The sequence below is a fragment of the Colletotrichum tamarilloi genome, assembly GCF_030869305.1.
Source record: "Colletotrichum tamarilloi strain Tom-12 chromosome Unknown Scaffold_28.1, whole genome shotgun sequence".
In the NCBI taxonomy this organism is placed as follows: Eukaryota; Fungi; Ascomycota; class Sordariomycetes; order Glomerellales; family Glomerellaceae; genus Colletotrichum; species Colletotrichum tamarilloi.
Genome location: NW_026849411.1, coordinates 317,887 through 343,625, shown reverse-complemented (window position 1 = coordinate 343,625; position 25,739 = coordinate 317,887). Strand labels below are relative to the sequence as shown.

The following is a 25,739-nucleotide window of genomic DNA, read 5'->3' as shown; positions in this document are numbered from 1 at the left end:
CAGGGTAAAGGGTACGCCTCCTAGATATCGCTGGGAACAAATAGTTGCCCCTGGAAGATATATCTCGCAGTGCGGACGAAACCCAAAACGCTGAAAGCAGGCAACGTTTCCCCTTGTCCCGCAGCTATGGTTTTAACAGACATTGGGAGATGGCCCGCGGGATGTTGGATTTTGAGAGTGCCACAGGCTAATGTGGCAGGACTCAACAGACGATTGAGGACTGAACCTTCGATCCGGCTGGCAGCAGTCGTACAAACCCCTCCTGTTCCGGCCATACTTGGGTGACAATGATTATCAAGAAACAGGCGCGCTTGAATATGTCCCTCTTCCGACGTTGGCTTTGAGACCAAGGCAACCATCGGAAGCATCGGGGACTGTTCATCAACCTGATTCCAGGCTTTGCATTTGCCAAGCTTCTCAGATATCCGTCCTCTAACTTCTCGGACGCGAGCGATGAGCTCAGAATTGCTGTCAATGGCGCTCACTGTCTCGTTGCCTTGGATGCCGAGGTCTTGCGCAGCGATAAACGCGATAGCATTGCCAACTTCGCAGTACGTAGCTTCGACTGTGCCAAATGTGCATTTGAGTGTATCTATCGGGTTGCCAGTGGGTAGCATTCGTTCAGGTGTTGCTGTCTGCGGCTGGATTCAGCATCGCCACGTTCAAGTTGAATCTGGCTCTACGACCAAACCTACCTGTGAATAGTCCATTAAAATAGGAGCACCGGTCCCGGGGCATCCAGATATCGAATAGTCACCCTTCTCTAATGCTCGCCCATTTGAATCATCAATCGGAACATGGGCAATCAAAATTGCGCTTGTCCCGGTGTTGTAGATTTTGACCACTCTCTTGCGATTCTGCCAATTGTCTGTTCTTAACAGTCCCTCATTGATTGCGAAAGGACCAACACCAGCCGAAATATTCCCACAATTAGCACCGTATGAAACGGTTGCTTCATCGAGACCGACTTGAGCAAATGTGTAGTCAACGTCTGCATCAGGTCTTTCCGAAGGCTGGACGATGGCAACTTTTGAGGTTACGATGCGTCCACCGCCCATTCCGTCAATTTGGCCGGGATCAGGCGATCCCATGACACGTATGAGAAACTCATCTCTGGCTGTTCCTGATTTGGGAAGGTCCTTTGCATGGAAAAAGAGTGCTTTGCTAGTGCCGCCCCGGATGAACGTGGCGAACACATTAGGAGCTTTCAGGAGTTTTGCAGCAGCCATGGTTTGCGTTGCAGCTCAGGTCAACAATAATGAAGGTCCAGAATGATGGTTTATTGGAGAATCTCCTGAGAATGGCTGAGGCGTGGTGAGAAGTATGGTGTTGTTAACTTTCTTATGCTTAGGTATGTGACTGAAGCAATGGCCCGCACGTAGGATGGATTGTTCCGCGCCTAGTTAGTGCGGCAGCAGCACCGGAAGATACCATAAATTTCACCAGCCGCTGACGACAGAGGCGTCTTCCACCAATTACCTCAACTGTTATCTTGACAACAGTAACGGATGAAGGTCACGGTGTGAGCTGTGCACCTACTTCATTGCGCCATCAGTTCAGGATAAACAACTAATCAAAAGCCTCGGAATTGTTGCAACTTCTTCAGATCCTTAAGTCTTTGGCATTACTGTGCTCAATAGAATACGATAAGACTGTCACATGATCATCGTCCAAGAAAGCAAGTAGGTGACAGGTAGGATAATTAGAGCAAGCATCAAGGCAAGCTACGAAAGGTCCAGAATGGTTCGGCTCAATTATGCCACTGGAGTTCTTGTAAACCTATACAACGCATCGGTCTTCCCAACAAGATTCTCCACTGGTTCTGGACCTACCCCTAGAATCTGAACAAAGAAAAGTCACAGTCTTTGATGATGAGCAATGTTTCCCTACTTCTACTGGCTCCGAATCCCGAAGGTAATTGATGAGTGGCATGCTTTCTTGTACAAGGCTGTGAAAGTCCGAAAGATCCAATCCGATAGGTAGGTCGTTCGTACAATTACGGGGTTTCAGCAACACGTGAACGGAGCCGAGGTCAAGGGGCGCACTTCAGATGGAAGTCAAACCTGGGGGATCTCCGCACAAGCCTCCACGGCCCTGGCGGTTAATAATAAGCTCAACGCCATAAACGTCGTACTGCCTTGCCCGTCTTTATTTCTCTCCTCTACTCGACACCAAAGCCCAAAAGACGGTGCAAAAGTAGCATAATGGAGTCTGGATCTGGATCTCTGCGTCAAAGGTCCGCGGCGCGGATCGCCGCACTAAGAGGCCAATTAGTGACGGGAACGTTGCCGAGTAGGAATGACACCCGAACACCAAATACAACGACAACGAACCAAAGTCAGAATCCCGACAAAGATGGCTACCCAGCGAAAATTCCTCTTACGTACTATCCGCTCGAAACACAAAAAGCTTTCACTTACAATGAGAACCGGATGAAGAGCAAGCTATACGCGAAATACTGCAACAAAGATCTCTACCTCTACGCCGACATTCCGCAGTATATCCGCGAGCCAATGCCAGTAGAGGGCATTCTCCCAACCACAGAATCGCGCCGCCTGCTCGAACCGGGCTACCACGCTCACGAGAATGGATGGCGTTCCCTCCCCGACGGGACAGCGTACGTCACGTCACGGACTCGTTTCCCTGGATCGACAGGAGACATGGTCCGCTGGTGGTTCTGGTGGCACAGCGTCGAGCCCGAGCGCTATGCCCTGTGGTTCCCGTACGACCACCTGGCCGCGCGATCGACTTACGCGGACCGGCTACATCGCACTGACCTCTCTCACACGCAAAAATGGCTCGGCTCCACGCACCGTGTAACGGAGTTTATCGGTGCAACCAAGATGACTGTGAATATCCACTTTGTCGACCCGGCGCAGTACGGCCTGCCGTGGGAGGAGCTCAAAGCTGCGGGTTACGAGGCCGCTGTTTGTGCGGAATTGCGCGATGGCCTGGTTTCAAACCTCAAAATTGGGGATTTCCTGCACCTCTGGCGCAAGACTGAGGATGGTCTCGAACTGCGAAGTCGGTATTGGCTTGGTGGGGGCATTCACTACAAAGTGATGGGTATGAAGGTTGGGATCGACTACCTTGCTGGCGCGCTGGGTTTCAAGCATCGCATGGCTGGAGACAACATTGCCTATGAGCATTTCATTCATGATCAGACCGAGTTCACTAATTTGGCTTCTTTCCTGCCAAGTTTGTACGCAGATTATATGGACGGGAAGCTTTGAGCAGGATATACCATGTAATGCTGCCTGTGAATGAGGTTTTAGTCTTCTACTCCCCAGAGTGATATCAAAAGTCGAATAAAAGAGATACTGTGCCTTAGTGCCGGGGCTGGTAAGTCACTATAGTCATAATTAGAGCGATCTAGTTTGGTCTGTTTAATACCATCGTTCAAAATATCAGAGAAACCCAACCAGTAAATGAGCCCACGTTCTCAGGCATTCGATTCGTGGCAACCTTTCAGGACTATTATCAACTCTGCATGCGGGACATGAGGAAAAGGGTTAGTAGGAGTGATGCACGGCTTCGGGGCAAATCTTTGATTTTCAGATGAATAATGATACCATTGTTGGAGACGGTAGACATAGTCGGTGTGTAGTTCTGTAGTAACCATTGCTTATTGGTGTGCTAAGCTAAACGTAATCCGAACTCACAATCTTTGATGAACCTCGAGCATATTTATGTGATATCTCACAGCCTAAAAATTATAGAACAGGTCCATCAAGTATATTAGTATTAACGGCTAGCCTTGTGATGCTAATGCAGTGCCGCGAGCAACTTGGCCAGGATTTGAAGTCATTGCGCAGCGCGATCGTATTGTCGCTTACACGCGTCCGTCTTTCGGATCCTCTGTGTCCAGGCTCATTATGCCGATGTCTTTCCAAGACTTCTACCGCGTCTAAGTTTTTTTACAGCAGCAAGCTGATACGGGTGGTCGTCTGGGTGATGACTCTGCATGGGATTGTGAACGCTTCAGATACCGGCTTCGTCAGATCATCATACCTTACTCAGTCAGGTACCCACTGTATTCTCCCGCTGCAGTTGATCTATGCGAGAACTTCTCAGGCCATTATGAATCTTGCGTCGTGGATGTTTCTCTCGAAACATCGCTAACAGAAAAGCGAACGGTGCTCGACATTGAAGTAGTCTTACGTGGTCGTGTGGTCGGATCATCTACCCCCTGATAGCGATGTCGATCGTGGACCTTCACATCTTGACAGAGGAGGAGGTATGAGCTATATAAACTGCTCTCGAGGTTGCATTCAACCCTAAAATCTCAACAAAAATAACTACAATAACCCGACCTGCGCAATACGGGTCTGGCACATCTCTCAGTCAGTTGTGCATAACAGCCATCCTTGCCCCGTCCCCCCACATTCCGGGCCGTCGCGAATATCACAAATTCCCGCTGTCGTCTGCATCTGTTGGCCCCCTACACCAGACCTTCAGCCAATCGGGTCGCTGTGAAACCAAGCATCGTCACCAGGAGCTAGGATTCGAGACCCCAGAGGATCGTCAGGGCCTCCCCACCGGCCATGGAATAAACGCGTACGCATATCAGAAACAAACTAGAGTAGGGATACTGTCAATCTATTTGACTTCCTTGATCGGTGAAGGGTCAATTTGCCAAGCCACTGTATAAGACGCGCATGCAGTCCAACCTAGGAAGCTGTCAAGAGCAACAGCATCTGTCGCTTCTACCTCCTTGACTACTCCTTCGTCTACTATGTTTTCCAGCTTCCTTAAGTCGGTGCTCTTAGCATCAGGTTTAATGCCAGCTACGAACGCCCTGAACCATCAACTGATAGTCGGAACGTTCGGTACACCTTACCTGTACACCTTGGAATTTGAGGATGCTGCCCGCACGCTAACTTTAGCTGCCAACACGTCTGTAAACGTGAGCAGCTCATGGATCTCTTTAAGCGTTAGTAATCCGGACCCTTTTTACTAGTCAGTGACTCACGCACGGAATTAGCATGACAAGAAGGTCATCTATGGAAATGCTTTCGAAGACACAGGTAGTAGCGTCTACGTCAGCTATCCCCTCACCGATGATCTTCAGATCTCTCCCGGTAATATTGTGACATCCCAGGGAGCGTGCAAGCAACTCTCGATTTTCGTCAGGCCATCCCCCGTCTCCCCATATGCAGTCTATGGTCAACCATTTGGTGCTTGTGGAACCGTCATGTCGGTAGACTCGTATGGTCTTCTCGTTGAGTCGATTCAGGAGTACAACTACTCCTCTTCCTCTGGAGTTCATGGTACTGCTTTCGATCCAGCAGGAGCATTCATGTACTCACTTGATGACACGGGGAACGCCATTTGGGTACACTCTGTTGACAACACCACGGGAGAGTTGACGTATGTTGCCAATGTTACTGCTCCTGTTGAAGGCGCCGATCCTCGGCATGGCACTGCCCACCCCACTGGCAACTATCTTTACGTCGTTCACGAGGGGACGAATGAGGTTGGAGTTTACAAAATCGACACCAGCACGGGTATTCCAGCATACGCTGATATCTCATACCCTCTAATTCCTGACGGTGAGTCTGACTACAGCTTCCTGCATCCTTGAGGAGCTTCATATTGCTAACAGTCTACTAATCAAGGCGCAAATGATACCGAGTACTGGTCGGATGAGGTTGCTCTGTCGTACAGCGCAAAATATCTCTGGGCTACCTCACGAGCACGCAATGCCAACAGCACCGGGTACATTTCAATCCTGGCTCTCAACGACGACGGATCTGTAAACAAGCAAAACTTCCTGACTCCCACGACCTCCAGCGGTGGAAGCGCAAATGCTGTCACCCCGAGCGATTTCGGCGATCAGTTTGTTGCTATCACTGATAGCTCTGCCGGCTTCGTGGAGATCTGGGAAATGGGCGATGATGGTGCCTCTGCCGATGTTGTGGCTCACTTGGACCTTAACGACGGAGGTTGCTGCGCAAATGCCGTTTGGCTCCCTTGAATAACTGATGAGGGGCGCTGGTCATGAGAGGCTTCATAATCTTACAGGTTAAACTTTCTAGTCTAGCCTATGTAGATCCTTGTACGAGCTTGCTCGGTTTTGTCAATTGCGAGGCCATAAACTCGATTTACCACAGCAAATGAGTTCCATCATGATTCTGAACAGTTCCGCTCACATCCCTCGACGCGGTATCAACCCTTTGCACAAGATCTGAAATACTTTGCCCCACAGTTATGGCTCCGAGATCTCCAAGCTTCAAATCTGTACCGTCGATTACGGATTTCACCATGTCTGTGGCGACGGTGCCGGGATGCAAGAGGAAGCTCGTGAGCCACATCTCCTCGAAATGCAATCTCCGAATGAACCGATTCATCGCAGCTTTGCTGGCTCCGTAAGGGCTCAATGCCGGCGGTAAAGTCTCCAGGGACTCCATGCCGGAGATCGTACCAATGGAGGTAACGGCTACGAAGACCGGACGACCAGTCTTACTAGCTCTGAGTAGCGGAGCTGTTGCCTGGAACAACAAGAGAGGTCCGATCGTGTGGACAGCAAGGCGATCTCTGATTGCAACAGTCGAAGTTTTGATGACAGGGCCACTCGAATGGGCAATACCGGCATTCGCGATAACGACGTCTAAAGCGGTGATGCTATGATCCCGCTGTAGTATCGAAACGGCTTCCGCGGGGACGGTTTCGACGGAAGAGTCGATCTTGACGATGATGATTTTGGAACCTCCGCCCTTTGGCAGGTCTAGTAGAGCTTTAGCAGGCCCTTTTGAAGGATCTCAGACTGCAGCTTCCACTTGTTGAGGATGGTCTCAGCAAGAGGCTAGCGACAAGTCCTGAGCCAATGCCGCGACCAGCACCGGTGCCTAGGAATGTGGTACGGCTCATATTGGTTAGAAATCCGATGTTGGAAATTTGAATGATGAATTGATGTGATGTTAGTGAAGTATATGAATGGCCGTGGTGCTCATTTATTTAAATATGCGGAGGGCCTAATGCTGCTGTCCATATAAAACTTGTCTTTGCGGGCCCGCTTCCAGTCACTGTCACGAAAATGCTGCTTCAAGATGTCCGACACGGACTCATAAAATCTCCGATCAAACAGGCGATTACAGTATATTCTAAATTCAATATGAATCGAAGACATGGTGGAACCCAGTCAGTTCGGACTAATCAAGCAACAATGGTGGCATATTCGATTTGAGCCAGAAGCGTGACTTGCAGCCATGAAGCGCCCTTGCGATATGAGTGTAATTCCATCCACATAAGATTCAAGTCAATTTCACCCCTACATAAGCCCTCATCCAGGAAGTCCACAAGTTGGGTATTCTATCTCTCCGAACTGACACAGTGTTGAAGACTGGGTTCTACAGTTAACTGCAGTGACATACAATCACTGATCAATATACCTTCTTTAAGTTGATTGGACCTTTGTCTGTAGGCCATTGTTTGACCATCCCTAGTCAGCCGTCGGGCAAATTGTTTCCCCGCTCGTTCGTCCGTCAAGGCGGCAACCTTTTTCGAAAATATGAAGGGTGTCGCCCTTTAATCATGTCTTCACGTACTGGGCTTCACTTTCCTTAGGTCTATAACGCGCGCCTATCACGCATCACTAAAGGGACCCTTGTACCTGAAAATTTGAGCTCTTTTCAATTCTTGGTGTATTAGTCATCAAGAAGATAGACGCTTCGTAACTCAATATAATAGCTGTTGCGAATCGACTGAGACTTAATTCCGCCGAGTTGCCAAGCCATCACTTTCGCTCCAAGTCACGCGCGTTCATCAAAGCGAGTACAGATCGTCTCCGAGAGAGAGATACATATGCATGTTATATCTTTCAACTGCCTATCTAAGGTTTCAGTCGCTCGCTAACAGTGCATCGTTGCATACCTTAATGACCTGGATAGCAAGCTTACGTCTATTCAAGAAAAATACCAAAAGGTTAGCTTCGCTAACATCAAGCATCAAATCGCAATCACAAGAGAGACTTTTTAATAAGTGCTGTCCTCATATAGGTCTCTGAGGCCGCTGAATTTGCTTTTTCGGATCTCGGCAATGAAAGCATACCACTACGGTTGCGCAAGCTACTTTAATAAGGCCCTTTTTAGGTAATCGGAGAGGACTGTCAACTTCAAGCTTTGAAGTAGGGACTTCGCAGCCGTGAAAACCAGGAAATTACGGTCGAGCCATCAGTATCATTCGTAATTATCTACACTCAGTAAGTTACCTACTCCCCCTTCACCCAGCCCTCTTTCTCATTCTGCTCCTTGCTACGTCGACTCCATTCTGGGGCTACATCGATACCATCCTCCTCTTCCTTGTCGCCCTGTTCCTTGGTTTTATGAACCGTTGTTGACTTGTGCTCAGCTGGTGAGTAAACCGTGTACAAGATTAATGGTGTCGGCCCCTTGTTCAAGAATTGATGCTTGGTTCCTGCCGGTACAATTACCATATCGCCGGCCTTGACTTCTTGCTCCGTGCCGGCAACCTGCGCGAGACCCTTGCCCGATGTGAAGGTAAGGATTTGATCGACGGTATGAACCTAAGGCTTTGTAAGTCAAATTCGTGGCAGAAATGGGGGTCAAACTTGTACCTCTTCGCCAATATCACCATCGACAGGTACAGTCATCAGGACTAGCTGGGAGTACAAGCCTGTCCAAAGAACACGGCGAAACTCTCCAGACTCGGACGGCAAGGCCGCAGTCATATCGGGGAAATACTGCATTTCCTTCTTGGGAGGATCACTGGACGGGGTTGGGAAGGTAGACATTTTGGTAGTCGAGAAAGCTTTCTTAGCTTGGACTGGTTTTGATGTGTGGGGGGGAATAGATAAACTGCTGCAGAGAGGGCGTATAGCGCGATAGAGCTTGGAAGAAAACATCTCTGATATTTGTACTTGTCGCGTAGAAGGATCATTATTTCGCTTCCCAATAGGAAACCTTGGATAGAAACGCAGGGCTGTCAGAGATTAATATGATGATGATACTATGATTCTTCGGGGATTGATACGTCATCGATCAACCAGACCCAGTAGCCACCCAAACCCCGTCAGTCCCCCGAATCAATGAGCACATGTAACTCACAAGGGTGCGTAAGCCACGTGGATTGAACCTTACTCGTCCAAAGAATCATGGTGGCATACTTTCAAGTTGATCAAGGTGGTGACGTGTGCGGTACCTTCAATCGTTTGTCAACAACTGCCGGAAGTACGCCGGGGTAGGCCCACTTCTCCGGGGAAGCGCCGGGGGCCCGGAGGTCGCCGGAGCCAGCCCACGGCTTGCGCTACCGTCACTGCTTTATGGCATATTCGAACCTTTCGTTACATTAATGAACCAAATGCATAGGTGGTTCCTTCAAGTGCTCAAACACCTGGACAATTGTGAAGGCATCTTGTCGTTTCACTGATCAAGACAACAGTCTGCAGCGTCGTTGGGGATGCGGAACATCATCCCAAGTTGCTCCATCGATTCGATGATAATCAACACACTGCCTGCTACCAACTCCTCAATCGTCACACTCACTCTCGTTGACTCGTCCAGCCATTCTCGTAGATCTATCCAACTCAGTTACATCAAGCCTTAAACGTCAAATGCATGAATTCATGCTCGTCATGCTAGACTTAGCCCTACGAGGGGGCTGCGGGGACCAGCGACCTTCAGTGGTCTAGACCCAGCCCCAGAGTTCTTCGAGGCTTACCCTGACGCCCACACTGTACACAAATGCACCTACATCATGCGCCACAGCCGGAGTCGACTCTCCATCCTCGCGGCGCGTCCCGGTCAAGATTTGGTTCAGAGGACTCCTTGATATTCTCCGTGATAATTACTGCTCTAGCGGCGCTGCTTTCGATCGCATTTGAACCTCAAGTGTTCACGCCGACTTAGATAAGTGAGTCTCGTGCCACCGTGATGCATAAGATGCAATCCTGCAAGTGCGGGGCAAGCGATGAATCGGGCATAGTAGGACATGAACAGCTGTGCCGATAGCCGACCACGTAAGCAGGAAGTTGTCGGTTGCTGCCTGCTTATGGTGAATCTAAACCTTTGCTTTCTGATTTCATAAGGACCTTGCTTCTTTATCTTGGAGTACCTATGCTGATGTCTCAGCACACCCTGAAACCCTGAGCTTTACTCACCGGCGCGCGTCCCATAGCCATTGTAGTCGGAACGCCATGGAGACCGCACTGAGAACCTTACAGGGTAACTGCCACTGTGGCGTGAACCAATACGAGGTTCAATTGCCAGAGCATCCGTCCTTGGTGATTTGCGACTGCTCGCTGTGTGTAAAAAAGGGACATGTCTGGATCTATGATGCCGGTGATAGCTTGAAAATCACAAAGGGGTGCTCTAGCGAAACATTGACAACTTATACCGGATCGGATAGCGAGGCTTTGAGGCATGAGGTATGTTTACCTTGGTAGAAGGAGCATCACTAATGTAGTCTGAGACGACTGGCTGATAACAAAACGACAGTTCTGCAATGTCTGCGGCACTGCTCTCTTCGGAACACACACTTCCGGCGTTCAAGCTGGGAAGAAAGGCATCAACTTTCGGGTGCTTGTCTCTGATTTCCAACATGTGTTCATTAAGGGGAGAAACATCGTAACCACCGGTGCCCCGGATGCATATATGCCGTATCCAGGCTCTCTGAGGTGAGTTAAGCAAGACTGGTAGGAGGCTAGACACAGCTAACTAAAAGATAGCCTTGTTGAGAAGGCATCTACATCTGCGCCGGCTGAGTTCTGCGGTTCGCTGCCCGACGTTCCTGGAGATGACCTCACGCTCTACACCGGAGGCTGCGACTGCGGTGCCGTTCAAATCGCGCTCAAGAGCAAGCCTCTGTCCGAAGTTCAGATCAAGGAAGATAATTGTAGTATATGTGTTCGCGTATGTGAAGAGTTTATGATCCGACTCATTGTGTTCAAAATGTGCTAATCTGCAATGGGACCTAGAATGGCTTCATCGGTGTGTATCCTCATCAGTCTGAGGTAAGTATCGTCGGTAAAGACCAGGCTCTGGACTATCAGTTTGGCCGCAAATTCAATGGCTCGCCTTTTTGCCGTACCTGTGGCGTGCACTGCTTTGGCAACCTGTATGGGCCCCCTAAGGAGTTGGTTGCCAAGCTTCCTGAGGCAAGGCAGGAGTTTGTGCGAAAGCAGCTCGAGATTCAGCCGTTGAATGTTCGCGTTCTTGAAGGCCTCGAGTGGGATAGTGTTAATATAGAGTGGAGCAATGACGGGACGGAGGGCTATGTTGTGTCGGAATGAGGAAACACCTTGTTTCATGGTCTTACTACAGTGGTTTTTGCGTATGATCATGACCTCGAGGGGTCCATCTTTGTATTACAATATTATAACTCATGGCTAACATCTTCAATCATATTTGTAGAGGGCAGTGCAGCTCTAGATGATGGGAGTGAAGCTGGCCTCGGACTCGGCTACCAACAGCTCAGCCAGAGCGGCTCAATGATCAACCGACAGCAAGGACCCGACTGAAGACCAGGCTCCTTTGGAAAGGTGACGGCCTCCGACCTTCATACTCGTCCCACACCCGACAGAGACTATACTTGCTTCCCACAACTTTTGCCAGTTTAACAAGCATTATCGGGGCAGGCCAGACCTCCAGTACCATATCTGTCACTAGAGACATTGCCGAGTTGAAGGGCAGCGCCGATAACACCACCCATACCCTCTCCAGCGATCATACCCGCAGCGATAGCATAGCAGGCCTAGCAAATAATTAGTTTCTGGTTCCAAGGAACAACGTGACATAGCCGGATCAGCACTTACAATTTCGAAGGAAGCAGGCTTCCAGCGGCGCCAGATGAAGGCAATAATGGCACCGACAAAGGCGGCGTTGACGAAGACGGGACCAGGAATGACGAAAGACAGGGCAATGGCACCCCAGTTAGGAAGCCATTGCTGGTACTTCTCGCGGGGTCCAACCAGGTAGTAGTGACGGAAGATGACCTGGAGAATGGAGAAGATACCGAGGCAAATGGCGAAGATGCCGGAAGAGCGAGGGATGGGGACGTTGGGGCTGGTGACAACCTCGGCCACGGCAGCCCAGGCACTGACGGAAGGAACCAGGAAGGGGCAGTGCTCGGCCTCGGCGTCCGTAATGCAAGGGTAGGCAGTGGTAAACAGAACGAACAGGCCGGGCGCGAGCCAGACAGAGACGAAGGTTCCGATGGCCTGGGCGATGAACTGCTTGTTGGGAGGGGTGCCGAGCAAGAAACCGGTACGGAAATCGGACGTCAGAGCCGTAGCAACGTCAGCAGCACCGGCGGCGAGACCGGCGGAGATGAGGTTGATCTTCTGGGCGTGCTGGACGGTGTATCCGGCGCCGGTGGTGGTACCACCGATGACAAGCTGAGCGGCTTTGGCAGCAGCAGTAAGGGGCGTCTGATCAGTGACACCACCGATCTGGATGGCGAGGAAAGAGAACAGGAAGGCAAGGACCAAGGCAAGAATGGTGACACCAACGTTGACCTGCCATTGCAGACCCATGACGATGCAGGCCAGGATGATGGACGCGAAGAGACCAACAACCCAGATCCAGGTCTTGACCTGTTGCTCGGGAGTCGCGGGGTCCTCGACAGCATCAGCCTCGCGCTTCTCTTCCGCCTCTGCGTACTTCGCGAAGAATTCAATGCGCTTGCCCTTCTTCATCGCGGTCTCGTGGATGGAGAGGCAGATTGACCTCCAGCCGGCGGCGAAACCGAAGTAGATGATCTTCCAGTGGACGATAAGCTCACCCATGGAAGAGCAGACCATGATCATGACACCGGGCCACTAAGTAATGTTAGATCATGGTTCGTCTCGTGAGGGAACCGAGTATAGACTTACCAGCAGCCAGTAACGGGGGGATGGCGGGCCTTGACCGATGTGCTTCAGGGAGGTGAAGGAGTAGAGACCGGACCAGTTGGGGTCTTCGGAGGCCTGGATACCGATGCATTCGCCGTCTGTTGATGACTGTTAGTATCTGGCAAGTGAGAGTATCTAGAGGCTCCGAGAGGCTTACAATGAATCAGGACGGGTCCGATGACTCCCCAGGCAAGAACGGCTCCTCCCATCATGGAGCAGGCAGAGTTCATGCCAATAAGCATACCGGAGCCAATGAAAGCGGTCGTCCACTCAAAGTACCTGCGGTCCGGTGTCAGCCAAACATCACCACTGACATGACCACCAGTCTCAATTTTCACTCACCATCCCCATGATTCGATGTTCATAGCAGAGCTCGTGTAGCCGGACCAGATGTGGATCCATGACATGACTGAGAGAAGGTCAGTCTAAGAATGGTCTCGTTTGATAAAAGCGTTGACCTACTATGCCAGTCGTAGAGAATTCCGATGGCGTAGTACGATGCCACGCGGTGCGCGATACAGACTCCAAAGGCAATTCCCAAGGCCTTGAGCTTAATAGCGGCCTCACGGGCGCCATTGACACCAGCGTGCATGGATCGAATAGTCAGGGCCGTGGCGGTCGAGGTCGGGAACATAAGCTTGAGCTCGCGGGCAGTGCGAATGATGAAAAACTTGCGCAGCGGCGTAACGAAGAAGAGGCCGAAGAAGGAGCAGCAGAGAGTCAAGGTGAAGATCTTGCCAATATCACCAGCCGGCGTGCTAGGCATGAGATCGAGCCTGTACATGGCAGGGATACCTGCAACGAAGATACCTGCGATACCTCCGGCACCGGTGGCAGCAGCCTAAGTATGTTAGGTTTTGTGTTCCCGCCACTCATTATGGATTCAGGTCATACTCACTTGAACAATGGAGTTCTCTTGAGGGCCAAAGGTTCCACCGAGGATTGGAATGTTCGTTGTCGAAAGCATCTTCAAGATTCCGTATCCAAAAATGGCACCAAACATCGAGGCCACAAACGTGAAGCCGGTTTTCTTCAAAGCAATTTCATGTCAGAACGATTCACAATTGTAGGAAAATCGCCGAATTTCGGTTGTCTAAGTTCGCAATGGTGATCTCTCAGCCAGTCTAGGGCTGCGGGAAGGACCACTTCATGCCCAGAAAGAGAAATGGACTTACCAAGCCAAGATACAAGTTGGATGCATTCACCAAGGAACCCAAAATACAGCCAACAACAATAGCTCGAACGGTCAGGATGTTCTCCTCATGAGGAATATTCGCATCCATCTTCAGCGGGCGGTAGAGATCCTCCTCCTTGTGCTCCTCAGTCTCGGGTACCTTCGTATCGACGATGGGTTCCGTCCATTCGCCGCCCATTGCGCCCTTCTCATCGGGGTGGACAGTGACGCTGCCGGTGTAGGAGGGGCGGGGCTCGGCGCTGTCGACGCGGGTAGCCGGGGCCACGGCCGAGGCCGGTGCTACCTTTTCTTCGGTCATGGTGGGCTTGTCGGATGCTTTCTCCACAGCTGGACCTATTGCTCGACAAAGGGCAACTGGAAAGGTCGTGAAACACAAAACGCGGGCTGAAGGGGGGAAAACCTGGAAAGAGTTTGAGAGGGCTCGCAGTCGTTATATGTCTCGACAAACCCGCCGTCGCATTCGCTCTGTGTGACTATCCCTGCCGACATGAATCTACCTGGAGCGATATGCAAAACCTCTCCCACTGGTTAGACCGTTGGAGAGGTTCTCGCGTCGAGCACACAGTGGCACGAGCTTACAGCAAAAGGACCCCGGACGAGACAGCTTGATGTGGTCATCCCTGCTCTCCCGATGTACAGGGAGCAGGCCAGATAAGAAAGCGGTACGTTTGTTCAGCGGGGGTCTGCATGTCGCTCCGGCCAGGTCGAAATTCGTCTAGTCCGAGTGAGTAGGCAGGCGACATGCAGACCCGCGGCGCATGGCATTTGGCCACTCCAGAAACGGGTGTCTGGGACGACGGTCAAGTCCTGTGGCAGTCGATCCGCGTTGGAGCTGCTGGGTCACCAGTCTGCTCTCGGGGTTTGTCTTGCCTGTCTGGCACTTTTGATGTAAGCCGCAACTGTTCATCGATCCTCAATTAGGAAGGTCCTTGACGATGTTACTCACTATGCCCCAAACTTTAGGCAATCCACCAACGATCCTGAGGAGGAACAGTTCGGCTAATGGCTGATGCGAGGGCCGTGAGGTTATTGGCCGACGAGGCTCATCAACTTTCTAGTGGCGTTCTAGAATACAGTATCATCGCATTGTTGTTAACAGCTTCAACCTGACTGGGCAGTCGATCGCCGAGGCTGGAGGCTCCCCCAAACAAGTACCCTCGTGTTTGGCTAGATGTTCCCATGGGATCGGAGGTAACACGATGTAGTGATACACTCTCACCGTCGAAAATGACCACTAGACGCCACTAACGGCGACTAAGAACCAAGGGATCATCAAAAGTGCCAAGTCCTTAAGCTTGATTGAAGGGTTCCTCGTAAACTCAGCTACAAGGCGGGCGGGTTACATTCCGCCCCCATCTCGTCTACTAGCCTTCAGATAAAGTATGCAGAAGCATCCGAATCGCAGGCTTGAAGCAAACCAAAAACGCAGATTCCCTTCTTCGCTATAAGAACTGGGTAGCTCGTGGCCCGAATATTGGCGCCGTCAGTTATCACGGGTGAGACAGCCTCGGAGCAGAAAGAAACCAATCCGCCTCGTCGAGTCGTCGAGATTCGCGGCGAGCAGGCCAACAAACTATGTACGGTACCATGCCCGTGGTCTTGGCGACATAAAGTCTCCTGCAGCCAGGGTTGGAAATTAGTCTAGTCTAGTCTAGTATGGCCTGGACTAATACTAGGCTAGTCTAGTACGACCTGGACTAATACTAGGCTAGTCTAGTACGGCCTAGACTAATACTATACTAGACTAGTATTAGTATACTAATTAGTATATATTAAAAAAATTATTTACAAATTTATAATTAATAATTAATTATAAATATTAATATATATGAAAATAAAACCATTAAAAGCTTTTTTTATAAAGCTTTAAAAGCTTAAATATTATTATTTAAATAAAATATTCTTAAAATATTAGTTTTTTACTAAATTTTCTAAGAATTTAAAAATTGAATTATAGATATTTTTTAATTAAATAGTTTTATTTATATTTATTATAGAAATAATTTTTATTATATTTTTTAGAATTTTTTTAGAATTAGTTAAGACTAATATTTAAATTTCTAAAAATAGTAACAAAACTATTATAAATAGTATATTTTATACTAATTAGTATATTAATAGTATACTAATACTAGTCTAGTATCTCAAAGGGTGGACTAATACTAGACTTACTAGTACTAGACTAGACTAATACTAAATACTAGTAGTATTTTTTCCAACCCTGCCTGCAGCTTCCGCAACAGGTGATTTGAAGTCTTTCTGCTGAACTGGTCCTGATTGTCGTGCCATTCGTCGGAGGGCAACGGGACACGCTACAAAAGGTCCTCCCCGATATTGGACCGCAGGGGTCCCGATTGGCAGATGCCTCAATGGGGCTGCATGCCCTGAGCGGGATGCGTTCCAGTGGTATTGGAGTAGGCAACCGTAATGCGGATGCTTTGCCTTAGCCCCCTATTCAAATTCAACCTCGCCTAGCCTCAACCTTGGTGTGTCCGATCATAACTCTTTTCAAACCGCGGAAATCCGCATGAAGCCGTTGAGATAGTCAATGTCTTTTGCGCGAAGCTGCCTAGAGCCTGGAGTGCTTGAGACTCTAGAAAGTGGTAAACTGCGATTCAGATTCCAACCGACATCGAACAAAGAACACAAGGCCAGATCGGTAACCACGTCTCTGTGTGTCAGGTGAAATAAACCCATGCTCAGCACCATGTTAGAGCTGTCAGACCTGTTGTACTCCCCGCAAAATGCTCTCCACAGGGGTCTGCCGTCTCCCGACTTAGCATTTGGGTCTGTGGCAAGGATGCATCGTGACAATTGTAGCAGTATGGTCTGCCGCCCAACACCTATGGGCTCTTTATCTTGTCACTATAGGCACTGTCTTTATACACTTCTAATCCGAAATTTGTCGAAGTAAATCCTCCACGTGAACTTATACGTTTAGTCCTCATCATGACATGCCATGATAATAGCACTCATTTCAACTAGCATTTCTTCAGAGCGACTTTGCATAATCTGGACGGACACATTGATGCCATGAAAAGGGAAGGAGGATGTGTTAGCGGACATTTGTCGTTACCCACTTGACTCGGCTAGGCTTACCAGCCGCTAGGGATTAAGCGCTTTGGGAAACTGATGCCGTTTCCCATCGATCAACTACTATGGCGGTGCGGAGCCGCCAAGACCGCAATTGATGAATTGATAACGAAAACTCTTCACTGGATCACTGACAATTCACTGTCGAAAGGATACATCGTGGTCGTAAAGCAGGACAGTTTCTCATTTGCAAGCCAATCAGACGTCCGTGTCAATTCTGTCTGTCATCTACGCCACAAATATCGACACACACAAACACACGATGAGACTGTTCGAGATAAGCCATTCGAGACACAGGTCTCCTCGCCGAGTCGCCGCCCTAAACCATCTTGACAATGGCAACAATGTTTCATGCGGCCATCGTCCTGCCAAGCAAGGCACATGCAAACGGAGGTCTACTGAAGACTGCTCACAACTATCACTGATCTACCTTACATATGCCTTGCCTACGTGCCTACCAGCCTGCTTGACGAACTGGCAGGTCCCTCGCTGTCAACAGCTCACGCGCCGTATCTCACACCACTCGCTCCAACGTCGTTCAAAGTGCCATCCGGGATGGCTTGATCAGCTAGGATGAGGGTGTGAATGCCCAGAAACTAGCGGGCCATGGCGCACAAACAGCTGCAGGATTCCGCCGCCCGCCGCTGGCCACCAAACCCACCAGGAACCCAACTCTGCTCGCCGCTGCGCTCTACTGACGGTGGCCTGGTGCAGTGTGTTACAATGCAGCCCTGAAGCAGTCGTGCTCTCCGCCGCACCCAGGCGATGGCCAAGCCATCACGGTAACTTTGCCAATGCTTCCAAGCCGGGCTCAAAAGCTTTGGTACGTTGGCGTGGCCTTCGCAAAGCTTGACTCTCTCCCCTGATCGCTAGTGCCCGACAGGTCGAAGACATGTAAACCGCGCCCTTGACACATGACCGAGATGTTGAAGGACTTCTGTTCTCAGTCCAACACCAAAGAAGAAGCTGCAGAGAGTAGCCGAGATCAATTTCCATGCCAGCTTACAAATGAAAATGACAGTTTGACTTGACAGCTCGCCAAATCCTTTCTGAGACTAGGTCTGCTCGATCAACAGCAGCTGGCGACCCTCCAGGCCTGTCATATCTTTTTACACTCTATCGCCGCCCAAAGGACCGTGGCTTGAGCCGCCGGGGCGGGTTCCGCGCGTTGCCTCCCGCACCGAATCCTTCCTCGCCGTGCCCGACTTACTCAGACCGCAGACCATTCGCAAATGGGAGCTGGCACTGCCGTATCTAAAGTTCTGACAACCGCCCGACCAGCACGAGCCACTGAGCAGAGGTGAGAGAATGGCCAGGAAGGAAATCGCCCCAAATCCAGCCCCCGGACATTGACTCCCAAAAGGGCTTCGCGCCGTCCCTTTGAGCAGCCAAATCGTGGCCTCCGCAAACCACCCCTGGTTCCCCCCGCCACCCGTCCACCATTCAACCGTGCTCTCGAACGCGCCTGGAACCTTTGAAATCGGGCCAGGGGATTTTTGCAGAGTGCCAAGGCTCTAAGTCGGCGCACACGCGCCCGACCCGACGCCCTTTCGCGAAGCCTGTTTGGGCGAGCTCTTCGGTCCTGCTCGTCAGATCTCGGTAATCAATAGCCCTTTGCAGCACTGAGCATCTATGACTCTTTGGCGTGTGTCTCGTTCGCTAGCCTCACAGGTCAGCGCCCGGCGCCACACGTCGACTTTTGGCCTGTCCATCAGCCTAATTGGAGTCATGACTGCAAGCAAGCAGGAAAGCAAGCTCGAAAGTAGCCTATCGTTACTTGATTTTACCAGTTGTCGCGCGATAAGACAACGCGATCGCCATTAAGCAACTCGAGTTATGCTCTTTTGTTTGTCACTTTCGCCCGTTTGAGAAGATTGCTGCCACACATGTCGAGAAATGAGTGTGACAATAACCAACTCACACAACCCGATGATAGTCCAGGTTGCTCACGACTTTAAACATTTAGACAACCTCATGTCTTAGGCTACCCGTCAGGTAAGAGGCATGACGCCACCATCGTTTTGGCGAAATCTTATGTGCTGGTTTTTAGTGCTGGCAACGCTCATAGGCAAGTTCCAGAAGCTTTCGTAACTGACTATCGACTCCCGGCCCGCAGTGAGGATAACGCTTGTTGTGCAAACCCTCGCTGCATCTTATCAAATTGAACTTGGCTGACAACCTCACACAACCTGAACATCCTCAACAGTCGCGTGACTCGTGACAGACCAACTCCCATCCATCAGACCGTGTACATAAGCATCCCCAACCAGCGAGAACCTCTTAGCATCCTCTATCGGTCTCATGATGTAGGGAACCCTACCACCAGCAAGGACCCAAACTTCGTCGCCTATGCGAGCCGATAACTTTGCCAATCCGATAAACCCTTGATCAGTAACAAACAGTCGTCTGTTCATAATGATAGGAGTCATCAAAGTGTGGTATGACCTGCCGAGTGGCCCTTGGACCTGCGATGGATGCACCAGTTGCGGGTGTGCCAGTATGTAGTGAACGATGTGATGGATCTCATCCAGGGATGGAATGAGCTCGCTATGAGCTTTTTGAAAGTCGGACGAAAGGATACAGCCGAATTCGCGGCTCTCGTGTCTTTCCAAGCCATGCCCATCCCTATTGAGATATGTCGTCAAGTCAATTGTAAACCATTGCTTGAAGCCTTGTGCATGTTTTGGATCAGCTCCTCCTTCGGCGGCTGCCCCTGTAGATGTGGTGGGAGTCTCGCCCAAGTCGTATATCAAAGTCCTCCACAGAGCTTCAGCGCTGTCCGCGGTACTTGCCGGGTACTTTTCGGGCAGATGAGGAATGCAGAGAGCAACTTGAAGCGCAAAGGGGCTAAACTTGCCACCATTAGGCGGAATGAATGCAATCTTGCCGACCCTTTTCCCCCGGAAAGTAATGCAATCACCGTCGTGACGAGGTAGAGGCTCTACAGGAATACCCGCAGAGGCTTTAAACTTTGTTACGGAGGAAAGTAAGTGGCCTTGATCTCCTTTGATGGCAAAGTCTGGCACCCAAGAAGGCATACCAGTCGTTTTGATAAACGTCCGATCTGTAACGAGAGACAGCAGACTCAGACCTCCGCTGTTGCACAGCAGAAACTGAGCGACATTTGTAAAGACTTCGGTGGCGGACCGTGAAAAGTCAACTTCTGGGAATCCGCTGGCTTCTGGTGGGCAAATCATCTTGGCCATGCCAAAGGTCGAGTAGACTCTGTCGACCGTCACAGTGCAGTCCTTTGACGTGGCGATAAAGAGCAATAATGACCATGTCTGAACCCATTGCTCCCGACTTTCAGCTCGGAGGCAGCTCGAGAAGGTACTTCGAAGGGGAAATATCTCAGTCCAGCCTCGAATGAGACGAATGCCTCTCAACTCGGGAGCAAGCTTTTTGTTGTGCATTGTGAGTTCTGATAGACCGTTGCTCCAGGCCTGGACGATTCTTCTCAAATCCCAGGTATCAGCCCAGCTCAAGACATGGAAGTCGTTTCCAACAACAAAGACAGGGTTGCTGGCAACCACAGCCTCCTGCAAGGTCCAAGCCCTGAAGAACCAGGACCTTGTCGCGAAGAACATGAGATATGTGATCCACTGATTCTTCAGAGAGGTATTCTCGAGCTTGAGCCCAAGATCTACCAGGAGTCGTTCATCGCCGGGTCCATACGACTGAAGCCACTTGAAAAACTCCTGATATGAGGATATTTGTTTCTGATGCTCTCTGATTGCCGGCAACAGCTCTCTGTATATCCAGTACAGACCCTGGAGGTCTCGATCGTGCTTCCCTAGCCAGATGTAGACCGCTGAAGACTGCGCATAGATCTCACCCATGAGTGGGATCTGGACGGCCTTTTCTTGAGGGTTCGTCTGGTCTATGCAGACGGCATCGATCCAAACGTGAGGTATGTGTGCACCGCGTTCCTCGGATCGGCTCGTCAAGCTTAGAAGAAAGTCAGATAGGTTCTCAGTCATCTCGTACTCTGAGAGCCGTGATGGGTCGACCCAGGTACAGTCGCTGATGACATTGTCGTCGCTTAGCATGCGACGATAGTCTCCGGGCTGGACCAAGATGAGCTTCGCTTTGGCGATCGTCTTCTCAGGCTTGACACTGTATGGCCCCCATTGCTCCGTAGATGTAACTGGATGACCCCATGTGTAGGACAAAGCAGCATACTTCGTAGTTGTCTTTTCAGTGTCGCCCAGTACTACCTGGTTTAGTGTCGCAAAGATCTCGAGGTTTTCCTCGTTAAATTTGAGAATCTGGACTACTCTAATCGAGCGCGATGTTCTCAAAGGTTCGTATGTAAGTGGCTTCAGGTTCGTAAAGTGACGGGTTGATCTTGGTGGTGATTGTGATCGATGTCGTCCACGAGACGCAACCGTGGTGTTCGAAACTTGTTGCTTTGGTTTGAAGTATCGTCGGTCCATTGTACTTTAGATGAAGCATTTACTGATCCTTGGATACTCATCCAAGTCTCCTCAAACGCCGAGCTTTCCCCCTGTTCAGTGATCGAATGGCTAAGATTTATGTCGGTATGCGAGAAATTGAGAGCTCTAGGCACCAGGCTCCGGTTGTCGGCATCGGTCATCCGGCTCCAAAAGTCTTGTCCAATCGTTGAGCTGACGAGAGTGTGACCCTAGTCCAGCCCCATCACAACAAGGTGGCTTGATGGCTTCAAGTCTTCTTGTTGAGCGAAGTTTTCATTGACGAATATATCTTTCTGAACTTAATTCAGTTTCAATGATACCCCCCGGAAGTTGGTCTATAAAGTATGGGCAGAATTCTAGTTGTTGATCCAGAACAATTGTTGTCGAGATCGATTCGCCGCGCCAAGCGACTTTGGTGAGTTTTTAGTTAGAATATGGATAGTTTATGTGTCCTTTCTGCGTAGCTCAATGCTGCTCCTGCTGCGAAGGCAAGGGTTGAAATTGACGAGAGCATTTGAATCCTAAATATGTCATCTGACTGAGTGTCGGCAACTTCGTCTCGTTTCGTTGGGACAAAGTAAAGATTGTAAGTCCGATGCATTACCATCATGTGCAAACTCAGCGTAAGTGTGATACTTTTTTGTGATCCATCAACTCTTAAGAATCTCATTCGACATCAGTTCTGTTCTCTACAGTATGATGCGAATATGCTTGTTCTGGCTCTAGTCTACAACGTCTCACGCAGCCTGCCGTCGCCTTCCCCTCTCCCTTCCAAATACCTTGTGCCCCGAGAGACTAAAGTCTTCCAGGGTATCCGTCAAAGTTTCTACAGAGCCCAGCGTCATGGTTGACTCATCGGATCCGCGAGAAGAGAACGAACCTTCCCTGCAGGGCCGTCTTCTATGATGAGCGGGATGTCCACACCTACGCCGACTTCTCAACTTATCTGGCTTCCCAGATGATTGAGACGCAGTATCTGCAAGTGGCTCATCAAAGCTGACACTTCGGCTGAGCATTCCAGTGCTCGTGTTGGATGATACCTCGAGCTCCTGATCCGCTGCAGTGCCCGACTTTCCGTGCCTGCTTCGTCTGTGAAACTTCTCCGCTGCTGCTTCTGCTGCCGCGAGGCGTCTTGGTGGACGCCTGTCTAGCTTCCTGCGGGATGATGTTCTCTTTGCCTTTGAATCATCGGAGGGTTCGGGCGTCTCTGTGTCCCTTCCTTCTTTCGAACCAGAAGCTTTAAGCTGCTCTACGTGCGCCACAGCCTTGTTGTGATCTAAGTCCTTAGGTGGTGTCGCTGGCGGGGTATCACAGTCGGTGACTTCTAGCTCTGGTCGCAATGTCGTCGCCCGACTCAAGGGTGTTTGCAAACTCAAGTCCTCGGGGGAGAAACTGATGAGATCCTCTACTTCGGCTTCTTCCTCCATGACTGGCTCGAGATCTGATGTCGCAACAGGCGACTCGTCTGCACTTTGCTCCACTGATGAGCTGGTACGCGTGCTGAAAGAGGCATATCTTTGGAGCGCTCGTCGGTATGTCTTAGTGTTGATTAAGTCGTAGTCAAAGTCAAACTCCGTGGTGCTAATGACTGAGTCCCTGTTCCTTGGGACACCGATCACGCTGCCTTCATCCAGGGAATCGGGACTAGCTGGTCGGAAGTCAGGTACATCTGGGTAGTACGCCGCAGGTTCTCGGACATCTTGCTTTGCTGCGTTCAAGGTTGACTGATTTTGCATCAACAATGTCTTTATGTCCTGGGTTGATCGACTATGGTAAGATTAGTAGACGTAGAATAATATGCGACGCATAGTCACTTACAGGTTCAACGTCTGCGTCAATAGCGTCAACGTAGCTTTCTTGCGGTCTAGTCGCCCAAGCAGCCGTGTCATTTCTCCCTCCTTCCACAGGACTTTGATCTTGGTCTTCCAGTCAGTCCGGAGAAACAGATCCTCGTACTCTTTGCTGATAGACAAAAGCGTAGCATGACACCCGTTGACGGCCACGGTAAAGACATCCTCCAAGCCTAGCCGGTCAATGGCTTCTGGATCCTGAAGCACGACGCTCTCAACCTGTCGGAGCGCTATTTGTACCGCATGTACCTCTTCAGCAATGTCTGCTACGTTTTGAGGTGCGTCGTCGTAGGCGTCGATGGTCTCTTTAACTTTCCAAGAGGCTTTCAGGACGGCGCCTGCCAGAGAAGCTGCAGCAGTGACAATGGTTACAGGATCCATGATTGTGGGTGGAAGAGTAAGCACCCTGATCTGCGGCCGATCTTCGAAAATCAGGGTACTGCTTTGGTTTTGTTCTCGTCCTTTGTCCGAACTTTGTTTCATCGGGCCGTGCATGTTGCGATGGAGATGCAGTTTTGAAACACCAGGCGAAGTGGAAATGCCGAGGTTGTTCAACATAAGCTTCATTGCACATGCATCATGCTCTGATCCGCTGCAGTTTACCTGTAAAATTTGAGGCCAGAGATGATGTCTTGATGGCAACTTGTGAACATCTGACTGAATCTCATACTACTCCATGTTTCTATGTCAGTCCATAAAGGTACGCGACCTCATTTGAACTCAAATGCCTCAAGCTCCTGGAGTTTTCCATGACCTCAAGAGGGAGTCAACACGGCTCAAAACAAGGTGAGAAAGGCCAACAAAGGCTGGAGTACCATTTAGAAATACATGCTGATTACGTACCTACCTAAATTATGCTGTCGGTCATATACTATGGCTTAGGTAGTTGAAAGCTCACTATTATGCCGGTTTTATGAGCAGAGTGAAAGTTTTGAGCGTATCCTCAAGCGTATCATTTGGGCACTTGCGAAACAGGCACCCCATATGTACTGGAATGTTGCAGACATTCTTAGATTGAAAGGGAGTCGAAGATGTAGTGAGTCTCATCAGGGGTTGAATAAACTCTCGCCAAGCCAAGGTGGCATTTCTCACGAAGTACGGGTCTGCCGTTGTGTTTTATCGCTAATGCCAATCACTTGAGCAGTGGTGAGTGGATAAGAAGCGGTTGTGTCGCTGTCCTTCACTTCAAGTAATGCGCTGAAATGAGTGCCGAGACCTTCATTCTTCGATTGATGAGGTTAGCCCACAAGATATGAAAGCTACTGCTTCATGATGTCTCTCCGCAACGGGGTGCATTTAGTGAATCTGTGCTTGTGAGCATCCGTTGTAGCAAGGGGAAGTCATTACGCTAAACCGAATTTAGGGCCTTACGAGAGACTTTCAGCTCGGTTTACGGAACCGAGCTAATTAATCCATGATCCCCGCTCTTGCATAGCTGAGTGAGCTGTGCTTCTTTGGCTGACTGGGTACGGTGCGTGTGAGGTCACCCCGCGGTGGCTCCCAACGGTTGGCCCCAGGGCCCTCGAACACGTCTAGACTTTAGACACTATGGCGGGCTGTCTGACGCCGTCTCATAGCTAATGTTGACCTCGGACTACATCATACAACTCCGCCCAGCTCTCACTCACTCAGGCATCACAAAACATAAGGGGCCGGTGAGCTTTTGGGCCACCTGAAGTCATGAACAAGGCGGCAAAGGAGCATGGCGTGTCAACACTGCGTGTGCTGGCCGAGCTTCCAAGAGCCCCCAAGAGACCCCAAGACCCCCTGGCCAGAGAGTCCGGTGGATGATCTCACAGGTTTGCGGATCAAGTCCAGGCTCGCCAGACTCTCAAGGCCAATGGATGTTTTGCCCAGGCCGCCCAATAGCCCACCTAGGCGCATTCCCGTCGTTTACTTTCGTATTTGTCTTGGCGACGCACAATCCATCCGGCAAAGGGACGAGTCGAGATTGGATGGCAGGATGGGTAGGCCCTTGCACCGCCCCAATGCCCAGGCGAGCTGTGCCTCTTGGTGCCTCTTAGTAGCCTCTTGGTGTTGTTTTTCTGGCTTTTCCACCGCGTCATTGTCCTTCTTGAAAGCATACCTCAGGCCTGACTGTTCCAAGGTTCAATATTCTCCTCTTGTGCACCCTGACGGATGAAAACCCGCTACCATCTCGTTCGCTTTCAGTTGGAACTTGGTCCCATGTCGCCAAGGCAAAGCCATGAATCAGCAGGAATCCTGAGAGGATGCTCGTGAGGAGTCCACATCTGCGCCAAGATGCGCGAAAGGGGAACAAAAGTAGCATGACTGCCGCCAATATGCTCTTCCCCGGA

General features: G+C 50.3%; 11 protein-coding genes across 11 annotated transcripts; 6 read left to right on the top strand and 5 right to left on the bottom strand.

Annotated features, from left to right (window-relative positions):
* Positions 1–20: 20 nt before the first annotated feature.
* On the bottom strand, positions 21–1,229 carry CTAM01_08279 (DUF453 domain protein; the record flags this gene model as incomplete). The annotated part of the gene is made up of 2 exons (XM_060524300.1): positions 21–635; positions 696–1,229. 2 exons carry the CDS (start codon positions 1,227–1,229, stop codon positions 21–23), a joined length of 1,149 nt encoding a protein of 382 aa, XP_060381143.1.
* A 975-nt stretch (positions 1,230–2,204) lies between these two features.
* Positions 2,205–3,233, top strand: CTAM01_08278 (PhlG protein; the record flags this gene model as incomplete). The annotated part of the gene is made up of 1 exon (XM_060524299.1): positions 2,205–3,233. The coding sequence occupies one exon, from the start codon at positions 2,205–2,207 to the stop codon at positions 3,231–3,233; it is 1,029 nt and encodes a 342-aa protein (XP_060381142.1).
* Positions 3,234–4,735: 1,502 nt separating this feature from the next.
* On the top strand, positions 4,736–5,977 carry CTAM01_08277 (uncharacterized protein; the record flags this gene model as incomplete). Its single annotated transcript, XM_060524298.1, has 3 exons — positions 4,736–4,906; positions 4,985–5,552; positions 5,619–5,977. The coding sequence occupies 3 exons, from the start codon at positions 4,736–4,738 to the stop codon at positions 5,975–5,977; spliced, it is 1,098 nt and encodes a 365-aa protein (XP_060381141.1).
* A 127-nt stretch (positions 5,978–6,104) lies between these two features.
* On the bottom strand, positions 6,105–6,870 carry CTAM01_08276 (short-chain dehydrogenase; the record flags this gene model as incomplete). The annotated part of the gene is made up of 2 exons (XM_060524297.1): positions 6,105–6,727; positions 6,780–6,870. 2 exons carry the CDS (start codon positions 6,868–6,870, stop codon positions 6,105–6,107), a joined length of 714 nt encoding a protein of 237 aa, XP_060381140.1.
* Positions 6,871–8,209: 1,339 nt separating this feature from the next.
* On the bottom strand, positions 8,210–8,752 carry CTAM01_08275 (cupin domain-containing protein; the record flags this gene model as incomplete). The annotated part of the gene is made up of 2 exons (XM_060524296.1): positions 8,210–8,524; positions 8,576–8,752. 2 exons carry the CDS (start codon positions 8,750–8,752, stop codon positions 8,210–8,212), a joined length of 492 nt encoding a protein of 163 aa, XP_060381139.1.
* An 819-nt stretch (positions 8,753–9,571) lies between these two features.
* CTAM01_08274 (uncharacterized protein) lies at positions 9,572–9,841 on the top strand (the record flags this gene model as incomplete). Its single annotated transcript, XM_060524295.1, has 2 exons — positions 9,572–9,631; positions 9,683–9,841. The coding sequence occupies 2 exons, from the start codon at positions 9,572–9,574 to the stop codon at positions 9,839–9,841; spliced, it is 219 nt and encodes a 72-aa protein (XP_060381138.1).
* A 312-nt stretch (positions 9,842–10,153) lies between these two features.
* CTAM01_08273 (glutathione-dependent formaldehyde-activating enzyme) lies at positions 10,154–11,248 on the top strand (the record flags this gene model as incomplete). The annotated part of the gene is made up of 4 exons (XM_060524294.1): positions 10,154–10,384; positions 10,455–10,633; positions 10,685–10,868; positions 10,934–11,248. The coding sequence occupies 4 exons, from the start codon at positions 10,154–10,156 to the stop codon at positions 11,246–11,248; spliced, it is 909 nt and encodes a 302-aa protein (XP_060381137.1).
* Positions 11,249–11,571: 323 nt separating this feature from the next.
* Positions 11,572–14,340, bottom strand: CTAM01_08272 (oligopeptide transporter; the record flags this gene model as incomplete). The annotated part of the gene is made up of 8 exons (XM_060524293.1): positions 11,572–11,709; positions 11,771–12,775; positions 12,830–12,945; positions 13,005–13,126; positions 13,190–13,256; positions 13,310–13,688; positions 13,746–13,877; positions 14,023–14,340. The coding sequence occupies 8 exons, from the start codon at positions 14,338–14,340 to the stop codon at positions 11,572–11,574; spliced, it is 2,277 nt and encodes a 758-aa protein (XP_060381136.1).
* Positions 14,341–14,783: 443 nt separating this feature from the next.
* On the top strand, positions 14,784–15,026 carry CTAM01_08271 (uncharacterized protein; the record flags this gene model as incomplete). Its single annotated transcript, XM_060524292.1, has 2 exons — positions 14,784–14,930; positions 15,006–15,026. The coding sequence occupies 2 exons, from the start codon at positions 14,784–14,786 to the stop codon at positions 15,024–15,026; spliced, it is 168 nt and encodes a 55-aa protein (XP_060381135.1).
* A 2,371-nt stretch (positions 15,027–17,397) lies between these two features.
* CTAM01_08270 (uncharacterized protein) lies at positions 17,398–17,712 on the top strand (the record flags this gene model as incomplete). The annotated part of the gene is made up of 1 exon (XM_060524291.1): positions 17,398–17,712. One exon carries the CDS (start codon positions 17,398–17,400, stop codon positions 17,710–17,712), a length of 315 nt encoding a protein of 104 aa, XP_060381134.1.
* Positions 17,713–19,315: 1,603 nt separating this feature from the next.
* CTAM01_08269 (uncharacterized protein) lies at positions 19,316–23,802 on the bottom strand (the record flags this gene model as incomplete). The annotated part of the gene is made up of 3 exons (XM_060524290.1): positions 19,316–21,408; positions 22,500–23,338; positions 23,390–23,802. The coding sequence occupies 3 exons, from the start codon at positions 23,800–23,802 to the stop codon at positions 19,316–19,318; spliced, it is 3,345 nt and encodes a 1,114-aa protein (XP_060381133.1).
* Between the last annotated feature and the right edge of the window lie 1,937 nt (positions 23,803–25,739).